The sequence below is a fragment of the Aegilops tauschii genome, chromosome 6 (assembly GCF_002575655.3).
Source record: "Aegilops tauschii subsp. strangulata cultivar AL8/78 chromosome 6, Aet v6.0, whole genome shotgun sequence".
Lineage (NCBI taxonomy): Eukaryota > Viridiplantae > Streptophyta > Magnoliopsida > Poales > Poaceae > Aegilops > Aegilops tauschii.
Genome location: NC_053040.3, coordinates 465,699,092 through 465,721,074, shown reverse-complemented (window position 1 = coordinate 465,721,074; position 21,983 = coordinate 465,699,092). Strand labels below are relative to the sequence as shown.

Genomic DNA, 21,983 nt, shown 5'->3' with positions numbered 1-21,983 from the left:
TGAAATAGTATTTCAGATTATAATTTTTTTGTATAACTTAGAATAATACAAATTACAATTAATAATTATTATTTTAACTATACAAACATTTGAATAATTATATATGCATATTTTTTATAATTCATACATTTGTAATTTAAGAATTTTTATGTAATTTTAAAATATTTATTATTATTTGATATTTTTTATGTTTTTATAAATATATATGTGTGACTCTATTTAAGTTATATAGAAATTAAGAATATATGCCACGTGTGAAAGTTATCACAAGTGAATATAAATAAAAATGTTTGTATCCATAATTTTGTACAATTTAAAGATAAGTCACGAGGTATATTTTTTGTACATTTACTATACAATTAATACTTTTGTATTTACAAAATGTTTTCAATATAATCCGCACGTAAGTAAGTGAATATTTTTAGAAACTACATTAATATTTTAAAAATAAGTTATCTTATTAGTACGTATAATAATATTTATAACACATAAATACTCGAAATTTATTTAGTGTGATATTAGTTTACCTACTTTTTACAAATTTCCAAAAATATATAATATGTGCGAAATGGGTTGCATTGATTTACAAGCCATGAACATGTTCCTACACAGGACATTAATCAAGTTATTGTTATTAGTCATTCAAAAGTATGTAGCATACTGGCTCGGGCATGCCTTTACTAACCCCCCATCGCAAGTTTGAGTCCCAGCGGTTGCAACTTTTGACCTTGATTTTCTCGTGCTGACATGTGGGGTCCACTAGTCATAGAGACATATATAGCAAGCCATTTGTCGAAAGGGAGTCCCATGCCACATGTGCATGCTAATTAATCAAAATACGGTGCAACGCCGGTCCATTATACGTCTGTGGATTGGATTAGCACCGTATTTGCGCTTGTGCCAAGTTCTAGAACCAGTTTAGCATAATACGGTGCCGCATCAGCCCATTATAGGTCCATGGATTGGATTAGCACAGTATTTGCATGCTCGTGCCAAGTTCTAGAACCAGTTTAGCGTATTTTTCAAGTTCAGACACTAAAGTGAACATTGGTGGCAAGTTTAAGCACCACTGGTGATCCTCTTTTCTTAACCCTAAGCTTTATGAGTTTTTGTGTGTGTCTAATTTTGACATGTGAAGGCGTCGTCCGAGATGACGACTCAAAAGGCCCTAATCCGGTTTTTTTCCGGCAGGCTTCGTCGTGCACGGTTCCCTTGCTGCCGCCACTTAGTGTCACTGGGCTTGCTCGCGCGGTTGACAGCAGCGGCGGGGCAACTGTAGCATTGAGTAATCTGGAGATCATGAGTCCATTTTGTGATTCCATCCAGATCTCAGTAACTGTTATATAAGATACTTTCGGATGCCTCTATTCAACTAACATGTTTTTTACCTATGATAGCAGCCTATTACTATCTTACTGGATTGAAAATTTTATTTATGGTTGAGGAATTTGTTTTTTTAAGTGTTCTATTATCTACCCAAAAGTAACACTGTGCATGGTGCTGACCAATCAATTTCATAAGCGAGTTCCTGTTAATTTTTCCTATAGTGAGTTTCAGTTATTCTTGATATCGCAAAAATATTTCAAATTCATAATGATATATGTCGAGTTGTATAAAGTACATATCATGAACCGAACGCAATTAGTTTTAATGTGTACATATTTTTTCCTTGATGCAGTCAGATATTGTTGATGATAATTAACTCATTCTCCTGCAAGACTTGAATTTGGTATCTACTTCTACAAACGATATTCAAGAGATTCACATTGAATCCATTTTTTTCTTTGATAAGAACTGAATAAGTTGGAGAGTTGTCATTGTAATTTACATGCTTTTGTGGAAATCTAAATAGTTTTATGACGAGGTTTTTGCTTATATATCATGCTAGTCATTTTGCTTTGCAACCTCGAATATTTGATTGTAGGTTGCTTAGGCTTTGGTGCGATTCTCCTATCATTGGGCTATAGATAGTTGCTAGAACCAAGATAGTTGCTTGAACGTATCTTTACGGATAAATGCCAGACCATTTACGACTTATGGCTTTTGCATAACTAACAAGGTTATTGAGGGGTGCAATTTGCCCATGTTGTTGCTTGCGTTTGGCCAAACAAATATTATCTTTTTTATTCTATCTTTATGCCTTTCCACCTGATTCATCTACACGTTCTAGCAAATGGTCCTGCCAAAGACTGGGCTTAGCTCAGATCATTTTGAATTCAAGATTTAGATACCGAGATTAGACCCTCTTTCCTGATTCACTTCAACTTATTATATTCATAGTTTGTTTAAGTTTTTTGGGTTTGCCCTTTGTTTGTTGTCTATCACGTCATTCTCAAAGCTAATGCAATCATGGTGTTCTACTCATGTGTGTCGACGTGTGCATGACTTGAAAAGTATGTAAACCAAGGTGAATCAACCATTCATGAACTCTGCAGTTTGACTAGTTCAACAGGACCAACAATGCACAAACTCTTTGACAGTTGCAAAGCCAATCGCAACAATGAGCTAGGTTTTCAACTGTGTAATGCTTGTGCAGTTGTAAGATGTGGAGCGTGGATGCTATGGATGACATTTATGTGACTAATATTTGTGGGGCATAAGTACTCACTATGTTTTATATAATATTTGATTATAAATTTTTATTCGACAAACTTCATCATACCATAATTGCCAGAACCATCTTCCCATCTACTACCATGAATTTGGTTGGATGCATAAAAGCCAGTGCTAAGTGTTGATTACTGGATTAATCAGTAATTTTGGTGATTAATCAATAATCCATGGTGTCTTCTATGCCTATGCCTGTCAAAATATTACCCCATGCAGAGACATAAGAAATAATGCAAAGAGTTGGATTAGACAATTCCAAGGCATATAAGTGCAATGGGAAATAAGTCGTTGATCCTTTGGGTGGAGAAGCCCAGCTCCTTATATGAGACTTTGGTGGTAGACACTAGCATGAAATCATTGGTTCTTTGGTAGGTGGATAGCTAATAACACGGTATCTATGAGGTTGGTCCTTGGGCAGGTCAACTGCTAAGAGAGATTTATCAATCCTTCAAATAAACCATGTATATCTTAGGCTTCTAAAAAGGAGTTGTATTGCCCCTCTGAACTTTGTACCGAGATCAACACGATGCACCTAGCCAACGTTGTTCATCATTACATAGTTTATGAAACAAAGTACAATAGTTGTCATTTCATCCTCGGATAGAATAAGCGTGCTATCTAGAGACAACGCCGCCAAGTTGTTGAACTCAAAGGTACCAAAGCATAATAACAAGCTAACGTTTTGACTTAAAAGAGAGAAAATATATTACACATAAATACATACACCGAGCACCCCTATGACGCTATAAGAACCATCCCATCTAGATCTTCCAAAAGTATGAAGCCCTCCAAACTTCTCAAACTCGTCTCCTTGCCAGCACAACAAACATCTGTACGAATATATGCACATAACCATCATCTTTGCTGAGAAAACAACCACTTCTCATAAAAACGCAATAATTCACTTCACTCAAAATCTTGTCTACTGAGTAATGAATCAAATGGGATAATCTCAGCCTAACATGCAATTTTATTTTAGCCATGTCAGCTGAAATGTTTTCTTATCATATGACTGGGCTACTAGTATTTATAGTTACACATTTTATGTGTCGGCTTTAACATATGCTGAAAGCACAAACTTGTACAAGGCACACCTACCAAAGTAAAAAAAATTGACAACTTTTTCTTCCACCTCTTCCTCGTATCGTAATCTAAGCAACCGACAATATAATCCCCAACATGTAGCCCCACGTGGAGCGGTGTCGATGTCCACCCCTCATACTATCGTCTTGCACGTGTTGGCTGCCTCCGCACGCTACCACGAGAACCATCCACTAGGGGACCCAAGCCGAGATGTCGCAAGCTATCACGAGACAAAGGCGGACACATGGGTTCTCCACTCTTCTAGGAGTTCGATGGAACGTGAGAGAGTTAAATACACCATGGGAGTCTCAACTTGTTCGGTGTGGTCACTTTGGTACCTAGACTTATAAAATACACGAAATCGAGCAATCGAATACGGTGCCTTCGTCCTTATGCACTGCCTATGTGGCGTGCCAACATATCATAGGCCCACATGTCAGCAGCTGTGAGTAGAGAGTGAGCCGTGCGTGATTTTTTTAAATCCTTATGATTTATTTAATCACACAGGAAAGCCCCTCTTTAGAAACATGGTCCCACATGTCAGTACGGCAAAGAGAAATAACCGTAAAATAAATTGCATGTGAAGGATTTCAAACCTTGGACCTCCTGGTTCACTACCACATGAGTTGGCCTTGGCTGAATTAAGCCTTGTGGCCAATTATTATCTATAAATCTATATGGGTCTACTCCATGTATCACTTTGCAACTCCCTACTACGTCTTTCACCTTTTTTCAGGTTCCTGTTTAATTTTCATGATACATAAAATTCCTGATATAAAAAATATAATAATTATCAAAATGCAATTATTGTATATTTTATATCTTTATTCTATTTTTATTATTGTGTACTTTGAAGAGGTAAACATGAAGTTTTTCTAACTTTATGTGAATTTAAACAGTTCAATGTATATTAAAAATTATTTTCTAAATTTATTTATCTTCATTCAGGACCAAAAGCACGCATAATTATTGTGTATCTTTATTGTATTTCCTAACTTCACATTACTGAAAAAATATATACCATTTTATTTTGAAAACTATTCAACTTGTATTTAATTACTGTAGTATTGTGTGACAATAATAAAATTAGAATTGTATTCCCGCAAGAAAATCTACAAATGTATTAAAACATTTTAAATGTGTTTGTATAAATGTAAGAATAATTTTACACAATAACTTTGTAATACACGTCGAACATTTTGACCATTATTTGAAATACATGTTGTCAATTTTTTTAGTGCATGACTAACATTTTCCAAAAACACATTTACAATTTTTTTAATACCCATGAAACCTTTTCCAAAATAAATGTTGACCTGTTTTTTGAATTGCACTAACACTTTATTTGAGTTTTATGGTAGTTGTATTTTTTCGTACATTTCATTTTCAAATGGTAAAAAATCAAAAACAAAAATAAACATGGACTGAACTTGGAAAAATTAAAAATAAAACTTGTGTGGTCCCATAGGAGCGCCATAAATAAAAATATCGCTTGAGCAGGTACATAGGACGTGATATATAAAGTTCTAGCCATTATTTACTACTAAGTACCGGAGCGATCAACACAAGCAATCCTTGCGTTAACTATGAACTATGTAAGGCCGTGAGGGCAACGAGAAAGGCACCAACCACGGCAAAACTGAACAAGTGGGTTGTCGCCCTAGCAGATCAGCAAGTGCTTAATGTAGATGCCTCTTTTTCGGATGGTGATAACTTGGGATCCTATGGCGTGATCATCCGAGATTATAGGGGAAGTTTTATAAGAGCATCCACAACAAGTACTGAACACGTTGCGAACGTAGTCTCGGCTGAGGCTGTTGCTCTTTATGAAGGGCTGAAACTTGCACTTGAGTATTGGTGTCATAACATCTTGGTGAGATTGGATAATAGCATGGTGGTTGACGCCCTGAAGCATAATGAAGGTCATTCCATGGTGGCAGCTCCTATTATTGATGCTTGTCGTTTTATTTTGGCTGAGTTCGGGAAGGTTACTATTGAGTATTGCAATAGGGAGTCTAATGTAGTTGCTCATGAGCTAGCAAATTGGGGGCGTGTTAATCCTCTTCTGTATGGGCAGATGAGCCCCCCAGCTTCATCGTTAAACTTTTAGCAGACAATGTATTTGTTATTTGAGTTTTAATAAAGCTAGCCTGAAGGCCTTCCCGTAAAAAAAGTAAGTTTGGCCCGGTGGACAGCTTGTGTTCTTTTTTTTGAGCCATGGACATCCTATTGAGACCCGTGTTTCTAAATAGAGGGGCTTTCCTACGTAATTAAATAATACATGGGGGTTTTCTACGTAACTAAAAGGCTTGGGGGTTTTCAACAAAAAGTCATCATGCGCGAGCCACCATAGTGTCTTTTTTTTGCAGGATTTAATTAAAGTTCAGGGAGTTTTCTAAAAAACATCGCGTATAGCAGACATCCGTTATTTGAGTTCTAATAAAGCTATAAGAGATGTGAACAGATTGTTTTCATAGCCTCTAAGAAATGTTCATAATAATAACAATTTCTCTTTCTATATAACTATTTATTTGTGAGAAAAATGTTCACATCTGGCCACAATATTGTTCGACTACTGAAAAAATGTCTCATTGCTCAAAATAAATGTTCACATTATTTATTTACATATTTCCATAATGAATATTAACCTTTTGTCGAGAAAAATTTCACTATACAAAATTAGAAAATCTTCACACAATTATTTTCTGTGGAAATAAATTGCCAATTGTTGTTTTTGTTAATTAAAAAAGGCACACATACATCTAAATTAACAAAGACAGACGAGTCATGATACACACGTTGAGTGATTAATTCCGTTATGCCACAACTCTTCTCTATGCCACTCTTCGCCTTTGCCTCACCCCCGCCATGGCCCTGCACTACCTCCCCTCCGGCCCTCACATGCTTGGCCTCCCTCCGGTATTTGAGCAACCTTCCATCTAGCTCGTCGCCTTCGGAAGTCCCTGCCATCCTCTCTTTTGTCGCATCAATTCTCTAATTCGTCCCGGGGGAGGTTTCCTACGTACCGCCCCCTCCCTATAGCCCAAAAGAAAATAACACGGTACAACCATCATTGCTGACTAGGCCGGTCACTACGGATGGGTCTCACTTCTGTCCCAGCAACGACGACTTCACCGTTTTGTAACCGTCACTATTGACAGGTGCCCTGCGGTGCGCTGATGGGTGGTGAACTACATCACTGACCGACAACCCTAGGTCTGTAAGTGATGACCTATAGTTTTTTGTACTAGTGTTGGTGGGCAACCGTCTCCGACAATGGTGACGCTTGCATGTGTCCTAATTCTCCTTGGAGATGTCGTTGATGTCTTCTTCCCACCTTGAACCAGGGCTAAAACCCATTGTCTGATTCATCGGTCTGGATGGTGGGACATCATACGTCATTTGTTTTACACAACCCTACTAGTGTTTTGTCACATGGCTAGCAGACTGGTAGCAGGTGTTGTTTCCGGGGATGACATTGAACGCAACTTGCCAGCTTGAAATTCTCCAACATAGGCTCATCTTGTGCAAAGCTTTGATAGTTGCAGCCTACGGATTTTGTTCATGATACATGTAACTTGTGGCTTTTCTTGGTGTATTTGGAGCAATTTTTATTTTATCTTTTTGGTTGGATGCATCCGCATAGGACCGGCATTATTTTATCTTTTTGGTTGGGTGCACCCGCAGGGGACCGGGGTGCGATAAAGCTTCCATTTTCTTAAAAGAAAATTATACTAATGTCAATCATGGGTGGATGCATACAAGCCATTGTTAAGTGCAGATATTTTCATCATGCAAGTTGGGGTAAAAGTAAGCATGCCATCTCTGGCCCGTACTCATCTAGCCAAGATAGCTCTTTCTTCAGATAGCAAGTGAGATATTGGCTCATAGACTCTCCTGAATTAGGCAACACACTAGTGAAGGTCCCTGAAATATTATGCCTTGCCATTTAGCATCTTTTTGTCTTGGAGCTCAGCGTCTGTGTTGCTCCTTGAGAACGACAGTGTGATCACCTGCCTGCTTTCTATCGCCTTTATTTGCGAACCATACTCGTGAGAATCAATCGCTTTGAATCCCCATTCCATCCTAGTCAAGGAAGTAACAAGCACACCATGCATCCTCAAGAGGGCACGTGGAGTGTGGTGCATGAGACTGCCGGAGCATGAAGGCACTATGCTCCATGAAGAGAGTATGCTGAGGGAAATTAGCTGATGCGGCGTAGGAGGTAGATGCATGGAGCTGATTTCAACTGTTCGTGCAAGTTGTAATTGTAGCGACCCATCCGTAATTCCTGATGTCTTCTATGCCTATGCAACTATGCCATCAAAATCATAACCCTAGTGTGCAGACTTCAGAGACATAACAAAACCGGATTGGACAATTTAAAGACATAGAAGTATAAATTATTGATCATTTGCTTAGATAAGTCTTGCTCCTTATATAAGACATGGGTGGTAGGCATTGCCGCATTGTCCTTTAGTAGGTGAATAGCTAAGAGCACCTTGGTTATGAGCTTGGTCCATGAAGTCATGAGAATCGATCCTGTTAAGGGAGCACCCAAGGAATTGGCTGAAAAGAAAAAATACCATTGACTTCTTCTAAACCATTGAATTGCCCCCGGCAAGATTTCTCGTAGTCCTCTTCTTGAACTCGGGCACTTTCCAATCTCAGACTCGCCTAGTGCTAATGTTTGTTTCTCTTTGCTCAAATAAATGTTTATGATTTTTTCATGGTGACTATTTTTGGTAAAAATTGCTGGCTGCTGGTTACAAAATTGTCCGACTACTACAAAAATGTTCCATTAATTTGTTTCAAACAAATTGTTTGCTCCTGTTTTTCTCAAAGGCGCACGCACACGTACAAAATCCGCATAAAAAAGAAGACCAACGTGCACGTTGAGCTGTTTGTATTTTTCACCTTCTCCCCTTGGCCTTTCCCCTTTTCACCGGCTCTTCAACCTCCACCTTTTTTAGGGATCTTCAACCTCCACCTGAAAGAAAAGGACAGAAGTTTCTGTACAGCTTTGGGCTGGACGGCCCATCTCCCGGCCCGTCAGAGGCAGAGCCCGCCATCATCAGCACTCTGTTCTGCACTTCTGCTCCGCGCCCTAACTCGCCGCCTCTCCCTTCCCTCCTCCCCTAGCTCCGCTCCTCCTCGCCGGCGGCGACTCCTCCCCCATCTCCCTGGTCCGGCGGCCGATGGTGAGCATGAAGACGAAGGGGCAGGAGGACGAGGCGCCCGAGGAGCGCGTGCCGCACCTGCCGTGGATGCGGCACCCCGTCGACATCGACTCCTTCTCCGGCTGCCCCGTCACGAGCCTCCCCCGCCTCGACCCCAGGTAGTACCATACAATACCCCATGCCTGTGCCGTGCAGTATTTTGTGCTCAGTTATGGCCTGCTGAATCTCTTATGCTGGGTTCTCCAATTTGATAGCATAGGTTGGCGCTGCTGCGCCTCACTGAATAGTTTCTTGTGCTCCGAGAGCTTAGGCAGGCTGCAACTGCACCCACCAGAAGTTCTCCCCTTAGCATTGACTGCATCAGTTTTGTTCGATGTCATTTGCACTAGTAGTTTCACTTGCTTTACATGTTCGAGTTGGTCTACTTTGTTTAACTGCTTATTAACTTTGTGCCCTTTTAACTCTGCAAACATCTTGGAAAATACTAGCATGAACTGAGGGCTATGTGCACTGTTACACAGATTGGCAGAAGTGTTGCAGCGGATGGGAATCGAATCTTTTTTCCCGGTTCAGGTTTCGACATGGCTGGAAACAATTGGTCCTGGTGCTTTTCAGAGGGATATCTGTATCAACTCCCCAACTGGGTCCGGCAAAACTCTTGCATATGCCTTGCCTATTGTGCAAATGCTCTCCACTCGGAAAGTAAGGTGCTTGCGTGCTTTGGTTGTGCTACCTACACGGGATTTAGCACTGCAGGTTTGTGATATTTATTTTACCTTCTAGAAACTTGTGTACACTAATCCATACTGTCAGTATCTTATTCCAGCAATTTATCCATAGAAAAACTGATGCATGCTATTCTACATCGTCAATAGCTATCCAGCTATTTATCCTTTAATATTATTCAGTTCATCATGACAAATGGAAGTGTCTTCTGTTTGTTTGTTCCACTTCAGGTTAAAGAGGTTTTTGATGCTATTGCTCCTGTGGTGGGCTTGACAGTAGCATCAGCAGTTGGTCAATCGTCCATCGCGGATGAAATCTCAGATCTGATCAAGAAGTCCAAACAAGAGCTTTACCCATCTCTTGATGATGAATATGTCGAAATGGAACCACAGACTAAAGTTGATATATTGGTGGCAACTCCTGGAAGATTGATGGATCATATCAACATGACAAAAGGTTTTAGTCTGGAGCATCTTCAATACCTGGTAGGCTTATTGGCAACCATTTCTGTCTCCTCACACCATCCTCTACAATGGACTGAGTTCATATATGATGTGTTGATATGTCCTGTTATACATAGTTGAGGTTACAATTGTTTGTGCGTGCATAGTATTGTTTGTGTGCCGCAGTACCGTGTAATGTCGAACAGTATGCTGGCAATGGGTTTGGACCAAAGTGCATATGATTTACTTTACCTGGCCTGTATCCAAATAGCAGCAATACATGATTATTTTGGCGCATTTTTGTATGACAAGCAATTTTCTAGATTCACCACACTTGCTATGGATGTCATTCAGAACCATGTGAGTGTTGCCTCTAGTTGCAACAAGTTTGGCATGCCCTGCTTGTGTTCTTTCCAAGGAATTATTCAGTCAACAGGGCCTGTTGTTTGTGCAATTTTTATAGCATATGATGATATAAAACTTAGTCATAGCACTATACTTTTGCATCTTATTAGTGTTGCGTACTTGCTGTTGATTTATTTTAAACTTGTGGTTTCAGGTTGTTGATGAGACAGACAGGATGTTAAGAGAGGCATATCAGTCCTGGTTGCCAACAGTTATCCAGTTTACTCGCCCAACAAATCAAAATCATTTCCGGCATGACACTCCTGGACGAACTCTACTGCATCCATTGACTACCATCAGAAGATCGTAAGTCTTGCTCTACGATATCAATATCTCATGTTATTCTTGTCCTCTTTTATCACTTTATGTTTCAATCGAGGAGTTAATTCTACGCTATGGCATCTAGGGGTGTCGAGCGTGGGTTTAAAGGTAAATGCTATCCAAGACTCGCAAAGATAGTCTGCTCTGCTACACTGACCCAAGATCCCAGCAAACTTTCTCAACTTGAGCTGCATCATCCTTTGCTGTTGAATAGTGGGAAGAAGCGTTACCGAATTCCTACAAAGCTGGAGTCCTACAAGCTGGTTTGTCAGCTTTACTGATTGTTACTTTTATCAATGCTTATGCCTGAAACACGAAGGGGTGAACTGTCCCATGCGTTCTTATTTTCCTTGCTGTTATTGCAGATCTGTACATCAAACATAAAACCACTGTGTCTCATTGTTCTTCTCCAAGAGCTGCGTGGGGAGAAGTGCTTGGTTTTTACCAAATCTGTAGATGATAGTCACAGACTAAGCACTTTACTGGGATTTTTCGAAGACTTACCCTTTAAGTTTAGTGAATTCTCAAGTTTGCAGCGTGAATCTACTCGAAGGTAATTACTCATGTTTGTTTACTATTGTAAATCAGAGTTCATTTTCTTGCGCTGGTTGCAGGCAGCCACAAAAATAAGTAACTACAAATAACCATCTCTGACTGAATATGCCTTATACAAGCTTCATGGATCATATTTGTTAGAGCGTGTGTGTGCAAACATAAGAAAGCGGCATTACTCGTTAAGTTTGGTTATGTTGATGGTGGAATTATATTCTGACATGTCGAACTTAATCTCACCTTGTGATGTTAATAAAACTCTGCTGCAGGAAGACGTTGGCAGCCTTCAAGGAAGGGAAAATAGATGTTCTCATTGGCTCAGATATAATGGCTCGAGGAATACATATCGATGGTTTGAGATATGTTATCAACTATGAGATGCCGCAGTATGTGAAAACATACATCCACCGAGCAGGCCGAACTGCCAGGGCAGGCGAATCTGGTTCTTGCTTCACGTTTTTAAGGAAAAATGAGGTAATGTGCTGTTTAACAATAATAGTAGTTAGTATGTGGTTGATTGATTAATACTCCATGATATTGTACTGACATGTCTATATGTGTAAATAATATGCTGATCTCATCCCTGTATTGCTGGCTAATTTGATTGCTGGGGAACAAACAAATTGAGTGTTTTGATGATATATAATTTGGTGTTAATAACTGTTACTATCGGAACTTCGTGATTTGGGTCAGGACTTACGAACGAACTAATGATGAATCACCTTGATATTTGTTTTGGAGTTAAAACAGACGTGTCTGCTACCAGATGTATAAATTAATCTCAGCATATTCTTCTCTAGTTACATGGGTTGCTGAGTCAAATGTCATGTAGGTTAAAAGATTTGACAAGATGCTGAAGAAGGCAGATGGTTCTAGCTGCATCCTTCGCTCGCTGCCCGAGGAATCAATAGATAGCCTTCGCCCAGTTTTTGAGACCGGTGAGATAACAGTCCTGTTTTAATCAGATTACTATGTTGATTTGCCATCACCCACGCCTTCGATGTTCTTCCTTGATTCTAATATTGTCTCTGTTTCCTTTTTCCTTGCTGGGCTGTTAAAAGCTCTGGAGAAACTGAAAGATAAATTGAAAGGGTCTGCAGAACCAGAAGCATCGAAGAAATCCAACAAGTCGGGAGATAAAGCGCCGGGAGCTTTGAAAAGAAAGAGGGGCAAGCAAACATGAAGTATCTCTGAATTGTTCAGTCGGTGTTCTGAATTGTTTTCTGTAAACGTCTTAAATCCCCGTCTGGTACATATATTTGGGGAACTCTACTATCCGAAGACGTCACGTGTTTTTTCCCCTGTTTGCTTTTCTATATGTAGCATCTCTGTTACCCCTACTGATCGACACAGCGCGATTTGACGATGGATCGTGTGGTTTAGTGGGTTTGGCAGATTTAGTCTGAACATTTGTGGGTAAACCTGAAAATTATAGGTGCATGTGACAGTAATTTTTTGTGCCTTTCCAACTGACCCCCAGTATTTGGTTCCCCTTGTTCAAATGCTACAAGTCAAAGCTGCTTCTCCTTGTTCATCAGAGTTGTCACTGGGATTAGTTTTTTGGTTAACAAGCACGGTCAAAGATGCCCTAATATATATCTTCAGCGGATCACGTAATTTACACGCTCAATATCTTGAGTTCTTGACGCTCTGAGGATCGTTTAATTAACCTTGTTACCACCTGCATCCTAGACGCACTATAACTAAGGTTATCTGACTGGCTGGTTATCCGGGAAGAAAAGCGCCTGAAACAACAGCATATGCTCTCCTGGCTACCACATGATAGGTAGATTATCTTCCAATTTGTTGACCAGCTTTGCATTTGTGCCTCCTATAAAATAAACTTTGCATTTGTACCTCCTATAAAATCAACTTATTTTGGGCTCAAAATAAATTTGATTCCTTTTTAGCTTTATCGAACAAGAGGAACGACAGCTCCGCAATAATTTTTTCATATAAACAAGACTAGAGACTAGAGCAGCTCGATCATATCCCAAAAGGGAGAAAGAGATATTAGAAGAAAAGCTATTGCACATATAAATAATAGGAACAGGAAAAAGGTAGGGCTAAAGGTTGCATGATTGCACATCATTTCTTCTTCTTATGAACCATAAAGGCCAAGAGAAAAGGGTGTAGAGCTGGCTGGCAATTCTACCCCCAGAACTCAAACCTTCTGAACAACTGTCCCTGGCTGAAAGAACAGCCGTCCACTTCACTGTCCACCGCCGTCCCCGATGGTCCGGGAGCCATCGGCGCCCACACCGCCGTTCACCAACCGAGGCGACGCAGGGCTACCGCCTTCGTGTAGTGGTCCTCCGGCATTACCAGCAGGGCGGGTGGCGGAGCGGAGCGACGAGGAGGTTGCGGAGGAGATGACGGAGGCAAGGGAGATCGGCATCAGGCAGAGCCCCTTGCCCTGCAGGTACTGCATGGCAGTGCCCATGTCCTCCTCCATCAGCCTCGCCACCTGTTGCTCCGTCGCCCGCAAGGTGCTGCCACCATTGTCGTCGTCGCCATTGCCGTCGCCGCTGCTGCTGGTCCCGTTTCCATTTCCGCTGCTCTGCAAGGTGGACTCAGATTTCAGTACAGTGGCAATTGAGCAGATGAATCTTATAGAAAAGCTGATGCTTTCTTCCAAAAACAAAGAGAGTTAATCGGGTATTTTGTCGAAATTCGAGATGGTGGTTGACCTTGTAGTAGCTGGGGTATGTTCAGGAGCTGCCAATTGTCCTTAGTGGGCAGTAGCTCCTACAGCCTAACTGCTTGATTGGTAGTTTGGTACATGGTGGTCACTTTTCAGGCGTGTTTTCCTTTTTCCCTCCAGTTCTTAAACCAGAAAGATTCTTCTGAACCTTTTCTTGTTGTGCTGGCATCCACTAATGCTTGATCTGTTCCTTAAGCAAGGATCCTTTCGATTTGAAAATGATGTGGTGCAATTTTTATAGGCGTACTATTAATTTAGTTGCAGTAGCTCTTTACAGTGCCTTTCAGTCCTCCGAATGCCGAATTTAGATTTTTTATAGGATTTTATTATATACCTAAATTCTACCGCGTGGACTTGAAGAGGGATCCACCCTAGACAAAAATAATCATCTTTTTCATATACAACCAAAAGTTAAGTGAGTCAGAATCAGCACACCAACTTGAAAATGACAGGATTATGAGTATCTATTCGTACCGGACCGATGGTCAAAAGGCTAACATTCCATATACGCTTTGTGATCTAACAAACGTAATTAGCGGATTTTAGGGATCAGAACAAGTTGGCCCATGCAAGCAAGCTAGTGTTTGGCTCTAGGCTAACACTTACTAACTATGTACAAGTCGTTGTCAGTGATGTAGGATCCCTCCAAAAAACAATCACATATAAGCTTGTCAAAATGGAAGATCATGTAACATAGGTACCTCTGATGACAAGCCAGCAACCAGAGGGCCAACTGCCGCAGCTCCGCCTAATCGGCTCATGCTGAGAACCTGCAAAAATGGGACATCTGATCAGGGACCATGAGTTCCATCAAGGAGCAAACTGACTAGCAACATTCAGAAACTTAGCGACTAGCTAGTAGTAACCCGGGATAGGTGCAGAAAAGCCGAATTATGTACCTTGACTTGAAGCTGGAGGAACTTGACATAATCAATGATCTCGTCAAGCATCGATGCCTTGTCGGTCTGCAACAAAATTCCATCTTGTTATTCCAGTTACAGTGACCTATGTCCGGTCTAGTTCGCATTGTGGCAGCTGCGTCATCTAAGATATGACAACTGATATAAGGTTTTATTCCAAAAAGCCAAGCGATCGACATTCGTTATCGCTCTAGATACCGTGAACAGTGAGTAAAAGTTGTGCAAAAAAAGATATCACATGTGCCATTGGAAGCTCCGGGAGTATCAACCGTGGCAAGAAGCTGGAGCACTAGACAACGCCCCTGTCTGTCTGGCTCTTGTGTTCTGTAACCATCACGGAGCCCACGAAAGCGGGATGTCTCAAAGTCTAAACATGTTCATGTTATATGGAACCCCCCATACATCTGTCATTCTCCTCATGATGCTCAATATTGTAGTTCCAGGAACCTAGTGTTTGGTGAAATGATCATGAAGCCCCTGATTTAACCTTCATCCCCCCTCAATTTGGTGTCGTCGTTTATCGACAATTGCACTAATTGGCACTAGCTGTGGCCTTGGCCCAGACTGCTGATGGCAACAACAACAATTCTCATCCCCCTTGGCACCATGTCTGACCTCTCTTTTCCCTGCTGCTGCCTGCTTAACTACTTACTACCACCAATCAGAAGTCACTAAATTACTAAGCCAGATCCTCCAACCGAGAACCGACATGTCAACCCTATCCCCTGGATTACTTAAGTCTAATTAACCATACAACTCCAACTACCATCCATGCTTTCCAATTCCATCACGCACTTGCTATTTTACAATCACTGATACTAGAAAGATAGCATGGCATCACACGTTATACTAGTATGATACACCAGCTTTACTCTGTCTGCAGCAACCAATAATGCAGGAAACACGGATGCATTTTTCACCAGAATTCAGGGAAGGAAAGCCTCCTTCCTGCTTTGCTTTGCTCAAAGCAGAGAGCGTGAGAAAAAGGCGAAAGCGGGAGGAGGAAAGGCGGGACGTTTCGCTCACCTTGTTGGCGCTCGGGACCAGCTCCTGCAACGCCTTCATCCTCTCCGCTATCCTCTCCCTTCTGAGCTGCACGCCAACACATGGAAATATGTGAGGAAAACCGCACGGTTTCATTTCAGGTCCCTCTTGCTGCTGGTGCCAACATTTTGAGCCAATAATTGCAGTGAAATTGTGAAGATTGTTACTGGAACAGTAAAATTGCAAAAATTTGTGCACTGGGATTGCGAGAATGTGACAGGTCGAAGTGAAGTAAATGGTCCGGTGAATGTGGAGCTCGAGGAGCAGGAGGTCAAGAACAGTAGAAGGTGTAAGACATAATGATTGGGGGAGAAGGGGAAGGTGGTGGCGAGGGTCGCGTACACGCTCGGCGATGCTGTGGGGGTCGGTGGCCTGCCCCCTCCTCGCCCGCTGCCGCTGCCGCGGCGGCGCCGCTGCTCCGCCCTGGGCCGCTGGCGGCGGCATTGATCCGGCCTAGGATGCACGGGGGAAAGAAGGCAGAGTTCTGTTAGTGCGACTGATGAAACACGGAACAAAGCCAAAGCTGGACGCGGCGGCGGTTCTTGGCTCACCTGCCCGAACGGTGGCTGAGCAGCGCCGGCGGCGTGCATTCCGGCGGCCCCGAACCCGTCGAACAGCGCCTGGTTGGCTCCCTGCAGGTCCTCCCGCGACCGGTCAGTGAACAGCGGCAGCGGCAGGAAGCCCCCGCCGTCGAGGCCGTGGCGGGGGAGCAAGGCCGGCGGCGGCTTGTCGTCCCCTCCGCCGCCGCTGATCTGGTTGTGGCGGAGGCGGGAGGCGAGGAGGGCGGACTCGTCGAACCCGGGGTCGCCGTCGTGCGGGGGCGCGCCGGCCGCCTGGAGCTCCCAGGGGGGCCTGACGGAGCCGAGCTCGGCCCAGGCCGTCGGCAGCGCGGACAGCATCTGCTCGAAGAAGTCGTCCTGCCCCTGCCCCTGCCCGCCGCCGTGCATTTCGCGGCCGGCGGGCTGCATGGGCTGGCTACTTGGTTCTCGGCCTGCGCGGAGGGAGGGGGGAGGGGAGGAGGAGGGCGCGACGGTAAAGCCGGCGAGGAAAGGTGGTGGTGGCCTCTGGCCTGGGCTGGGTTGACGATTGCAGAGAGCGAGGCGACAAAGTTTATAAGCTCTCAGAGAGAGGGACAGCTCCGACGACTGTCGTCACGGTTATGGCTACATGATATTTCTTTTTACTGTGAAACCACGTCATGCGTTTGTTGTAAATTCTGTAAGACTGTAACGCGAGTAATTCAGTCAGATTACAGTCGGTTTTGAAAGACGGTTTGTCTAATTCACATCTAGATGTTTTTTAAGAATGTCATATCTAAACTCCCACGAATATATAAATGCAGCAATAAGAAAAAAACTAGAAAAAAAATAGACCACAAACAGAGTGGACATCAGCTTAGATGTGACATAACTATGTTACATCTAGATGTGTCACAAACCCTTTGTACAATGATGATCCTATCCTTTATGACCAGTACAAAACTTCTGGGCTTCATAGCGACCACTACAGAGACTATTAACTGCTGGGCCGGCTCAGTTTACTGCTCGCCGCTGTGAAAGGCCACGTGTCAATGTAGGCGACATATTTGGCAAACCCTATTCGGCGTTGTGGGCGCCGGTTAAGGGCAATTTTTCTAACCGGCGCCCGCAGCCGTGTAACTGGGCTGGCCCATTTATCTGTTTTTTCTTTCTCAGTGAAAGGTTAAAAGGACTGTACATGGTGATGGTGAATCGAACTCAGGATATGTTTTTTTAGGGAAACAATCTAATTTATTTAAGCATGGTCTCGGATCTCATCCGCTATTACACTTAAGATACAATCAGGCGGCACATGCCGCCATTCCAAGCACACTTCATCTCCTACAGCTAGCTTGGCAAGAGTGTGAGCAGCTTTGTTCGCAGACCTCGGTCTCCAAGTGACCTTGCATCCTTGCCAATTCAGCATGAGCCCTTTGATATCCTCTACTATCGGCCCGCCACAGATAGATTTCTGCTTGCTCCATTGATCATACACACCGCCTCCCTGCAATCCATCTCAACGTGAATCTCTGTAAACCTAGTTCACGCCCCCCACGTCGTCTCCTCTGAGGCAACTCGGGGGCCAACCCTAGACGCCGCCTCCAACCTCCCCTCTTCCTCCTCCGCTGCCGCCTGAGGTGGCTCCGGCGCGGCCGCGCGGCACCGATGAAGGTGGCGGCGGGGTTCTGGCGGCTCCACCTCGCGTGGAGGCCTCGGCTCCCGGGGCGGCGGCCCCGGTAGGTGGCGCGCGGCGTGGCCGGAGCGGCGGGTACTCATGGGCCGTCCCTCGGCCGTGCGGGCGGCGTGGGGCGGCGGTCGTCCGCTGCGTGGGCGGTGGTTCCTCGCTGGTCTCTAGCCAATCCTGGTGCCGCTCTGCCGCGACCCGTGTTGGGGAACGTAGTATTTCAAAAAATTTCCTACGATCACGCAAGATCTATCTAGGATAAACATAGCAACGAGCGGGGAGAGTGTGTCCACGTACCCTCGTAGACCGAAAGCGGAAGCGTTTAGTAACGCGGTTGATGTAGTCGAACGTCTTCGCGATCCAATCGATCAAGTACCGAACGCACGGTATCTCCGCGATCTGCACACGTACAGCTCGATGACGTCCTCGAACTCTTGATTCAGCTGAGGCCGAGGGAGAGTTTCGTCAGCATGACGGTGTGATGATGGTGATGATGAAGTTACCAGCGCAAGGCTTTGCCTAAGCACTACGACGATATGACCGAGGTGTGTTTCTGTGGAGGGGGCACCGCACATGGCTAAGAGAAACTTTGGTGTGCCTTTGGGGTGCCCCCCTCCCACGTATATAAAGGGGGGAGGGAGGAGGAGGCCGGCCAAGGGGAGGAGGCGCGCCATGGGGGCAGTCCTACTCCAAGTAGGATTCGGCCCCCCCTTTCCTATTCAGACAAGGAGAAGGGGGAAGGAGAGGGAGGAGAGAAGGAAAGGGGGGCCGCCCCCTAGTCCAATTCGGTTTGGGCTAGGGGGGCGCGCGCCACCCTATGGCCTGCCTCCTCTCTTCCACTACTAGGCCCATGAGGCCCAATAACCCCCTGGGGGTTCCGGTAACCCCCCGGTACTCTGAAAAATACCCGATACACCTCGGAACTATTCCGGTGTCCGAATATAGCCTTCCAATATATCGATCTTCTTGTCTCGACCATTTTGAGACTGCTCGTCATGTCCGTGATCTCATCCGGGTCTCCGAACTACCTTCGGTACATCAAAACACATAAACTCATAATACCGGTCGTCATCGAACGTTAAGCGTGCGGACCCTATGGGTTCGAGAACTATGTAGACATGACCGAGACTCATCTCTGGTCAATAACCAATAGCGGAACCTGGATGCTCATATTGGCTCCCACATATTCTACGAAGATCTTTATCGGTCAAACCGCATAACGACATACGTTATTCCCTTTGTCATCGGTATGTTACTTGCCCGAGATTCGGTCGTCGGTATCACTATACCTAGTTCAATCTCGTTACCGGCAAGTCTCTTTATTCGTTCCGTAATGCATTATCCCGCAGCTAACTCATTAGTCACATTGCTTGCAAGGCTTATAGTGATGTGCATTACCGAGAGGGCCCAGAGATACCTCTCTGACAATCAGAGTGACAAGTCCTAATCTCGATCTATGCCAACTCAAAAAACACCATCGGAGACACCTGTAGAGCATCTTTATAATCACCCACTTACGTTGTGACGTTTGATAGCACACTAAGTGTTCCTCCGGTATTCGGGAGTTGCATAATCTCATAGTCATAGGAACATGTATAAGTCATGAAGAAAGCAATAACAACAAACTAAACGATCATAGTGCTAAGCTAACGATGGGTCTTGTCAATCACATCATTCTCTAATGATGTGATCTTGTTCATTAAATGACAACTCATGTTTATGGCTAGGAAACTTAACCATCTTTGATTAACGAGCTAGTCGAGTAGAGGCATACTGGTGACACTCTGTTTGTCTATGTATTCACACACGTACTAAGTTTCCGGTTAATACAATTCTAGCATGAATAATAAACATTTATCATGATATAAGGAAATATAAATAACAACTTTATTATTGCCTCTAGGGCATATTTCCTTCAATCTCCCACTTGCACTAGAGTCAATAATCTAGTTCACATCGCCATGTGATTTAACACCAATAGTTCACATCGTCATGTGATTTAACACTCTATAGTTCACATCGCCATGTGACCAATACCCAAAAGGGTTTACTAGAGTCAATAATCTATTTCACATCGCCATGTGATTAATACCCAAAGAGTACTAAGGTGTGATCATGTTTTGCTTGTGAGAGAGGTTTAGTCAATGGGTCTGCCACATTCAGACCCGTATGTATTTTACAAATTTCTATGTCTACAATGCTCTGCACGGAGCTACTCTACACTACAAAAAAAAAGACACATCCGTGACATTTTGGGCCGAACGAAATTTTTTCCTGTCATACTTATGACACTTCTATGATGATAATTGTGATAAAACCCGGTATCATCATAGATGTGGTGGGGTCCTACTTCTATGACAAAAAATCATGACAGAAAATGGGCTTTTCGTCCTGGGCGGGCCGGAGACGCAGCTGCATGACATTCTTTGGGCCGTCCATGATGGAGAAAACCGTGGTAGAAGCGAGGGCGAGGAAAATATCAGGGGAGTTCCCGGTTACGGTGGGTGGTCGGGGGCCGAGCGATGCGCGTTTCTCTCGTACGTATGCGCGTGTGTGCAAGGCGTTGCGCTCTAACTGAACCCGAGCGAGGCGTTGGGCTCTAAAACTGAACCGGAGCGATTGCACTACAGGCTACGTGTTACTGAACCCGAGCGATCGATCGATGGCTGTTAACTGAACCCGATCGAGCGATTCCTTCGCTACTGCTGCTAACTGAAGCCGATCGATGGTGCCTCTAGATGAACAGTGAGCGTTGTTGGGGGTTTGGATGAGCAGTTCCCGGTGGGGGGTTGGATGAACAGGAACCCGTGGTAGTAGAGGCCGTTGCCGCTGGATGAACAGTACCCCGATCGATCGAGCCGGTGGATGAACAGGACCCTGTGGAGGGCTGGATGAACAGGACCCCATGGAGGGCTGGTTGAACAGTAGCCGGTGGAGGGCTGGATGAACAATAGCCCGTGGAGGGGTGGTTGAACAAGACCCCCGTGGAGAGGGCTGGTTGAACAGTAGCCGATGGAGGAGCGCGCGGTGGAGCCTGGATGAACAGGAGCCCGTGGATGAACAGTCGCAGGTGGAGGCTGGAGGAGGTCGACGGTGGATGAACAGGAGCCCGTGGAGGCTGGAGGAGGTCGACGGTGGAGATGAACAATATCCCGTGGAGTCCCGTTTTGCAGTACGCCACACCCCTCCCGATGAACAGGACCCCCGTTTCGACCGTAGCGCTCCAACACAAGTCTGTTTCCTCCGTTTTGCGGTACGCCACACCCCTCCGAATCAACAGGACCCCGTTTCGACCGTAGGAGGTCCGTTTCCTCCTTTTTGCGGTATGCCAGACCCCTCCCGATGAATAGAATCCCGCTTCCATCGTGGCCGGTCGAACACAAGGCCGTTTCCTCCGTTCTGCGGTACGCCAAGCCTCGTTTCCATCGCCTGTTCCGTCCAAGCCGATTGGCTCCCGATGAACAACACGCGTTCCGTTGCCTCCCGATGAACACGACGCATTCCGTTGCCTCCCCATGAACACGACGACGACGCAGTTTCTCCATTCCGACCCAGCCACAGCCATGTACACGAGTCCTGGCCGTACGTATGCGCGAGTAGGCGTTCGAGACCCCGCCCGTATGTACGTACGTGGCCGTATTTACTTTCTTGCACCCTGGCAGCTGTACGTACGTGTACATGCTACGTGCGCGCCTCTCTACTACCACACGTGCACGCCTCTACATCGACCAGTATGTACATACACGTTCGCGACCAGAATGACAACGCTACGTACGCTTCGACAGGGTGGGTC

General features: G+C 44.3%; 2 protein-coding genes across 2 annotated transcripts; one reads left to right on the top strand and one right to left on the bottom strand.

Annotated features, from left to right (window-relative positions):
• Positions 1-8,744: 8,744 nt before the first annotated feature.
• LOC109755969 (DEAD-box ATP-dependent RNA helicase 1) lies at positions 8,745-12,771 on the top strand. Its single transcript, XM_020314845.4, has 9 exons — positions 8,745-9,031; positions 9,395-9,629; positions 9,830-10,084; positions 10,602-10,753; positions 10,854-11,031; positions 11,134-11,321; positions 11,590-11,794; positions 12,153-12,258; positions 12,382-12,771. The coding sequence occupies exons 1-9, from the start codon at positions 8,892-8,894 to the stop codon at positions 12,501-12,503; spliced, it is 1,581 nt and encodes a 526-aa protein (XP_020170434.1). The 5' UTR covers positions 8,745-8,891; the 3' UTR covers positions 12,504-12,771.
• A 422-nt stretch (positions 12,772-13,193) lies between these two features.
• LOC109755972 (bHLH transcription factor RHL1) lies at positions 13,194-17,073 on the bottom strand. Its single transcript, XM_020314847.4, has 6 exons — positions 16,540-17,073; positions 16,331-16,441; positions 15,971-16,036; positions 14,924-14,989; positions 14,726-14,794; positions 13,194-13,880 (listed from the first exon to the last, which is right to left on the bottom strand). Exons 1-6 carry the CDS (start codon positions 16,954-16,956, stop codon positions 13,533-13,535), a joined length of 1,077 nt encoding a protein of 358 aa, XP_020170436.1. The 5' UTR covers positions 16,957-17,073; the 3' UTR covers positions 13,194-13,532.
• Positions 17,074-21,983: the final 4,910 nt, after the last annotated feature.

Bases quoted from the DNA above. Each gene is read 5' to 3' on its own strand.
- LOC109755969 (XM_020314845.4), top strand. From the start codon at position 8,892: ATGGTGAGCATGAAGACGAAGGGGCAGGAGGACGAGGCGCCCGAGGAG. The intron at 10,754-10,853 runs GTAAGTCTTGCT...TATGGCATCTAG, and splicing joins TTGACTACCATCAGAAGATC to GGGTGTCGAGCGTGGGTTTA. The intron at 11,795-12,152 runs GTAATGTGCTGT...AATGTCATGTAG, and splicing joins CGTTTTTAAGGAAAAATGAG to GTTAAAAGATTTGACAAGAT.
- LOC109755972 (XM_020314847.4), bottom strand. From the start codon at position 16,956: ATGCAGCCCGCCGGCCGCGAAATGCACGGCGGCGGGCAGGGGCAGGGG. The intron at 16,442-16,539 runs GTGAGCCAAGAA...CGTGCATCCTAG, and splicing joins CTCAGCCACCGTTCGGGCAG to GCCGGATCAATGCCGCCGCC. The intron at 16,037-16,330 runs GTACGCGACCCT...GTTGGCGTGCAG, and splicing joins CCCACAGCATCGCCGAGCGT to CTCAGAAGGGAGAGGATAGC.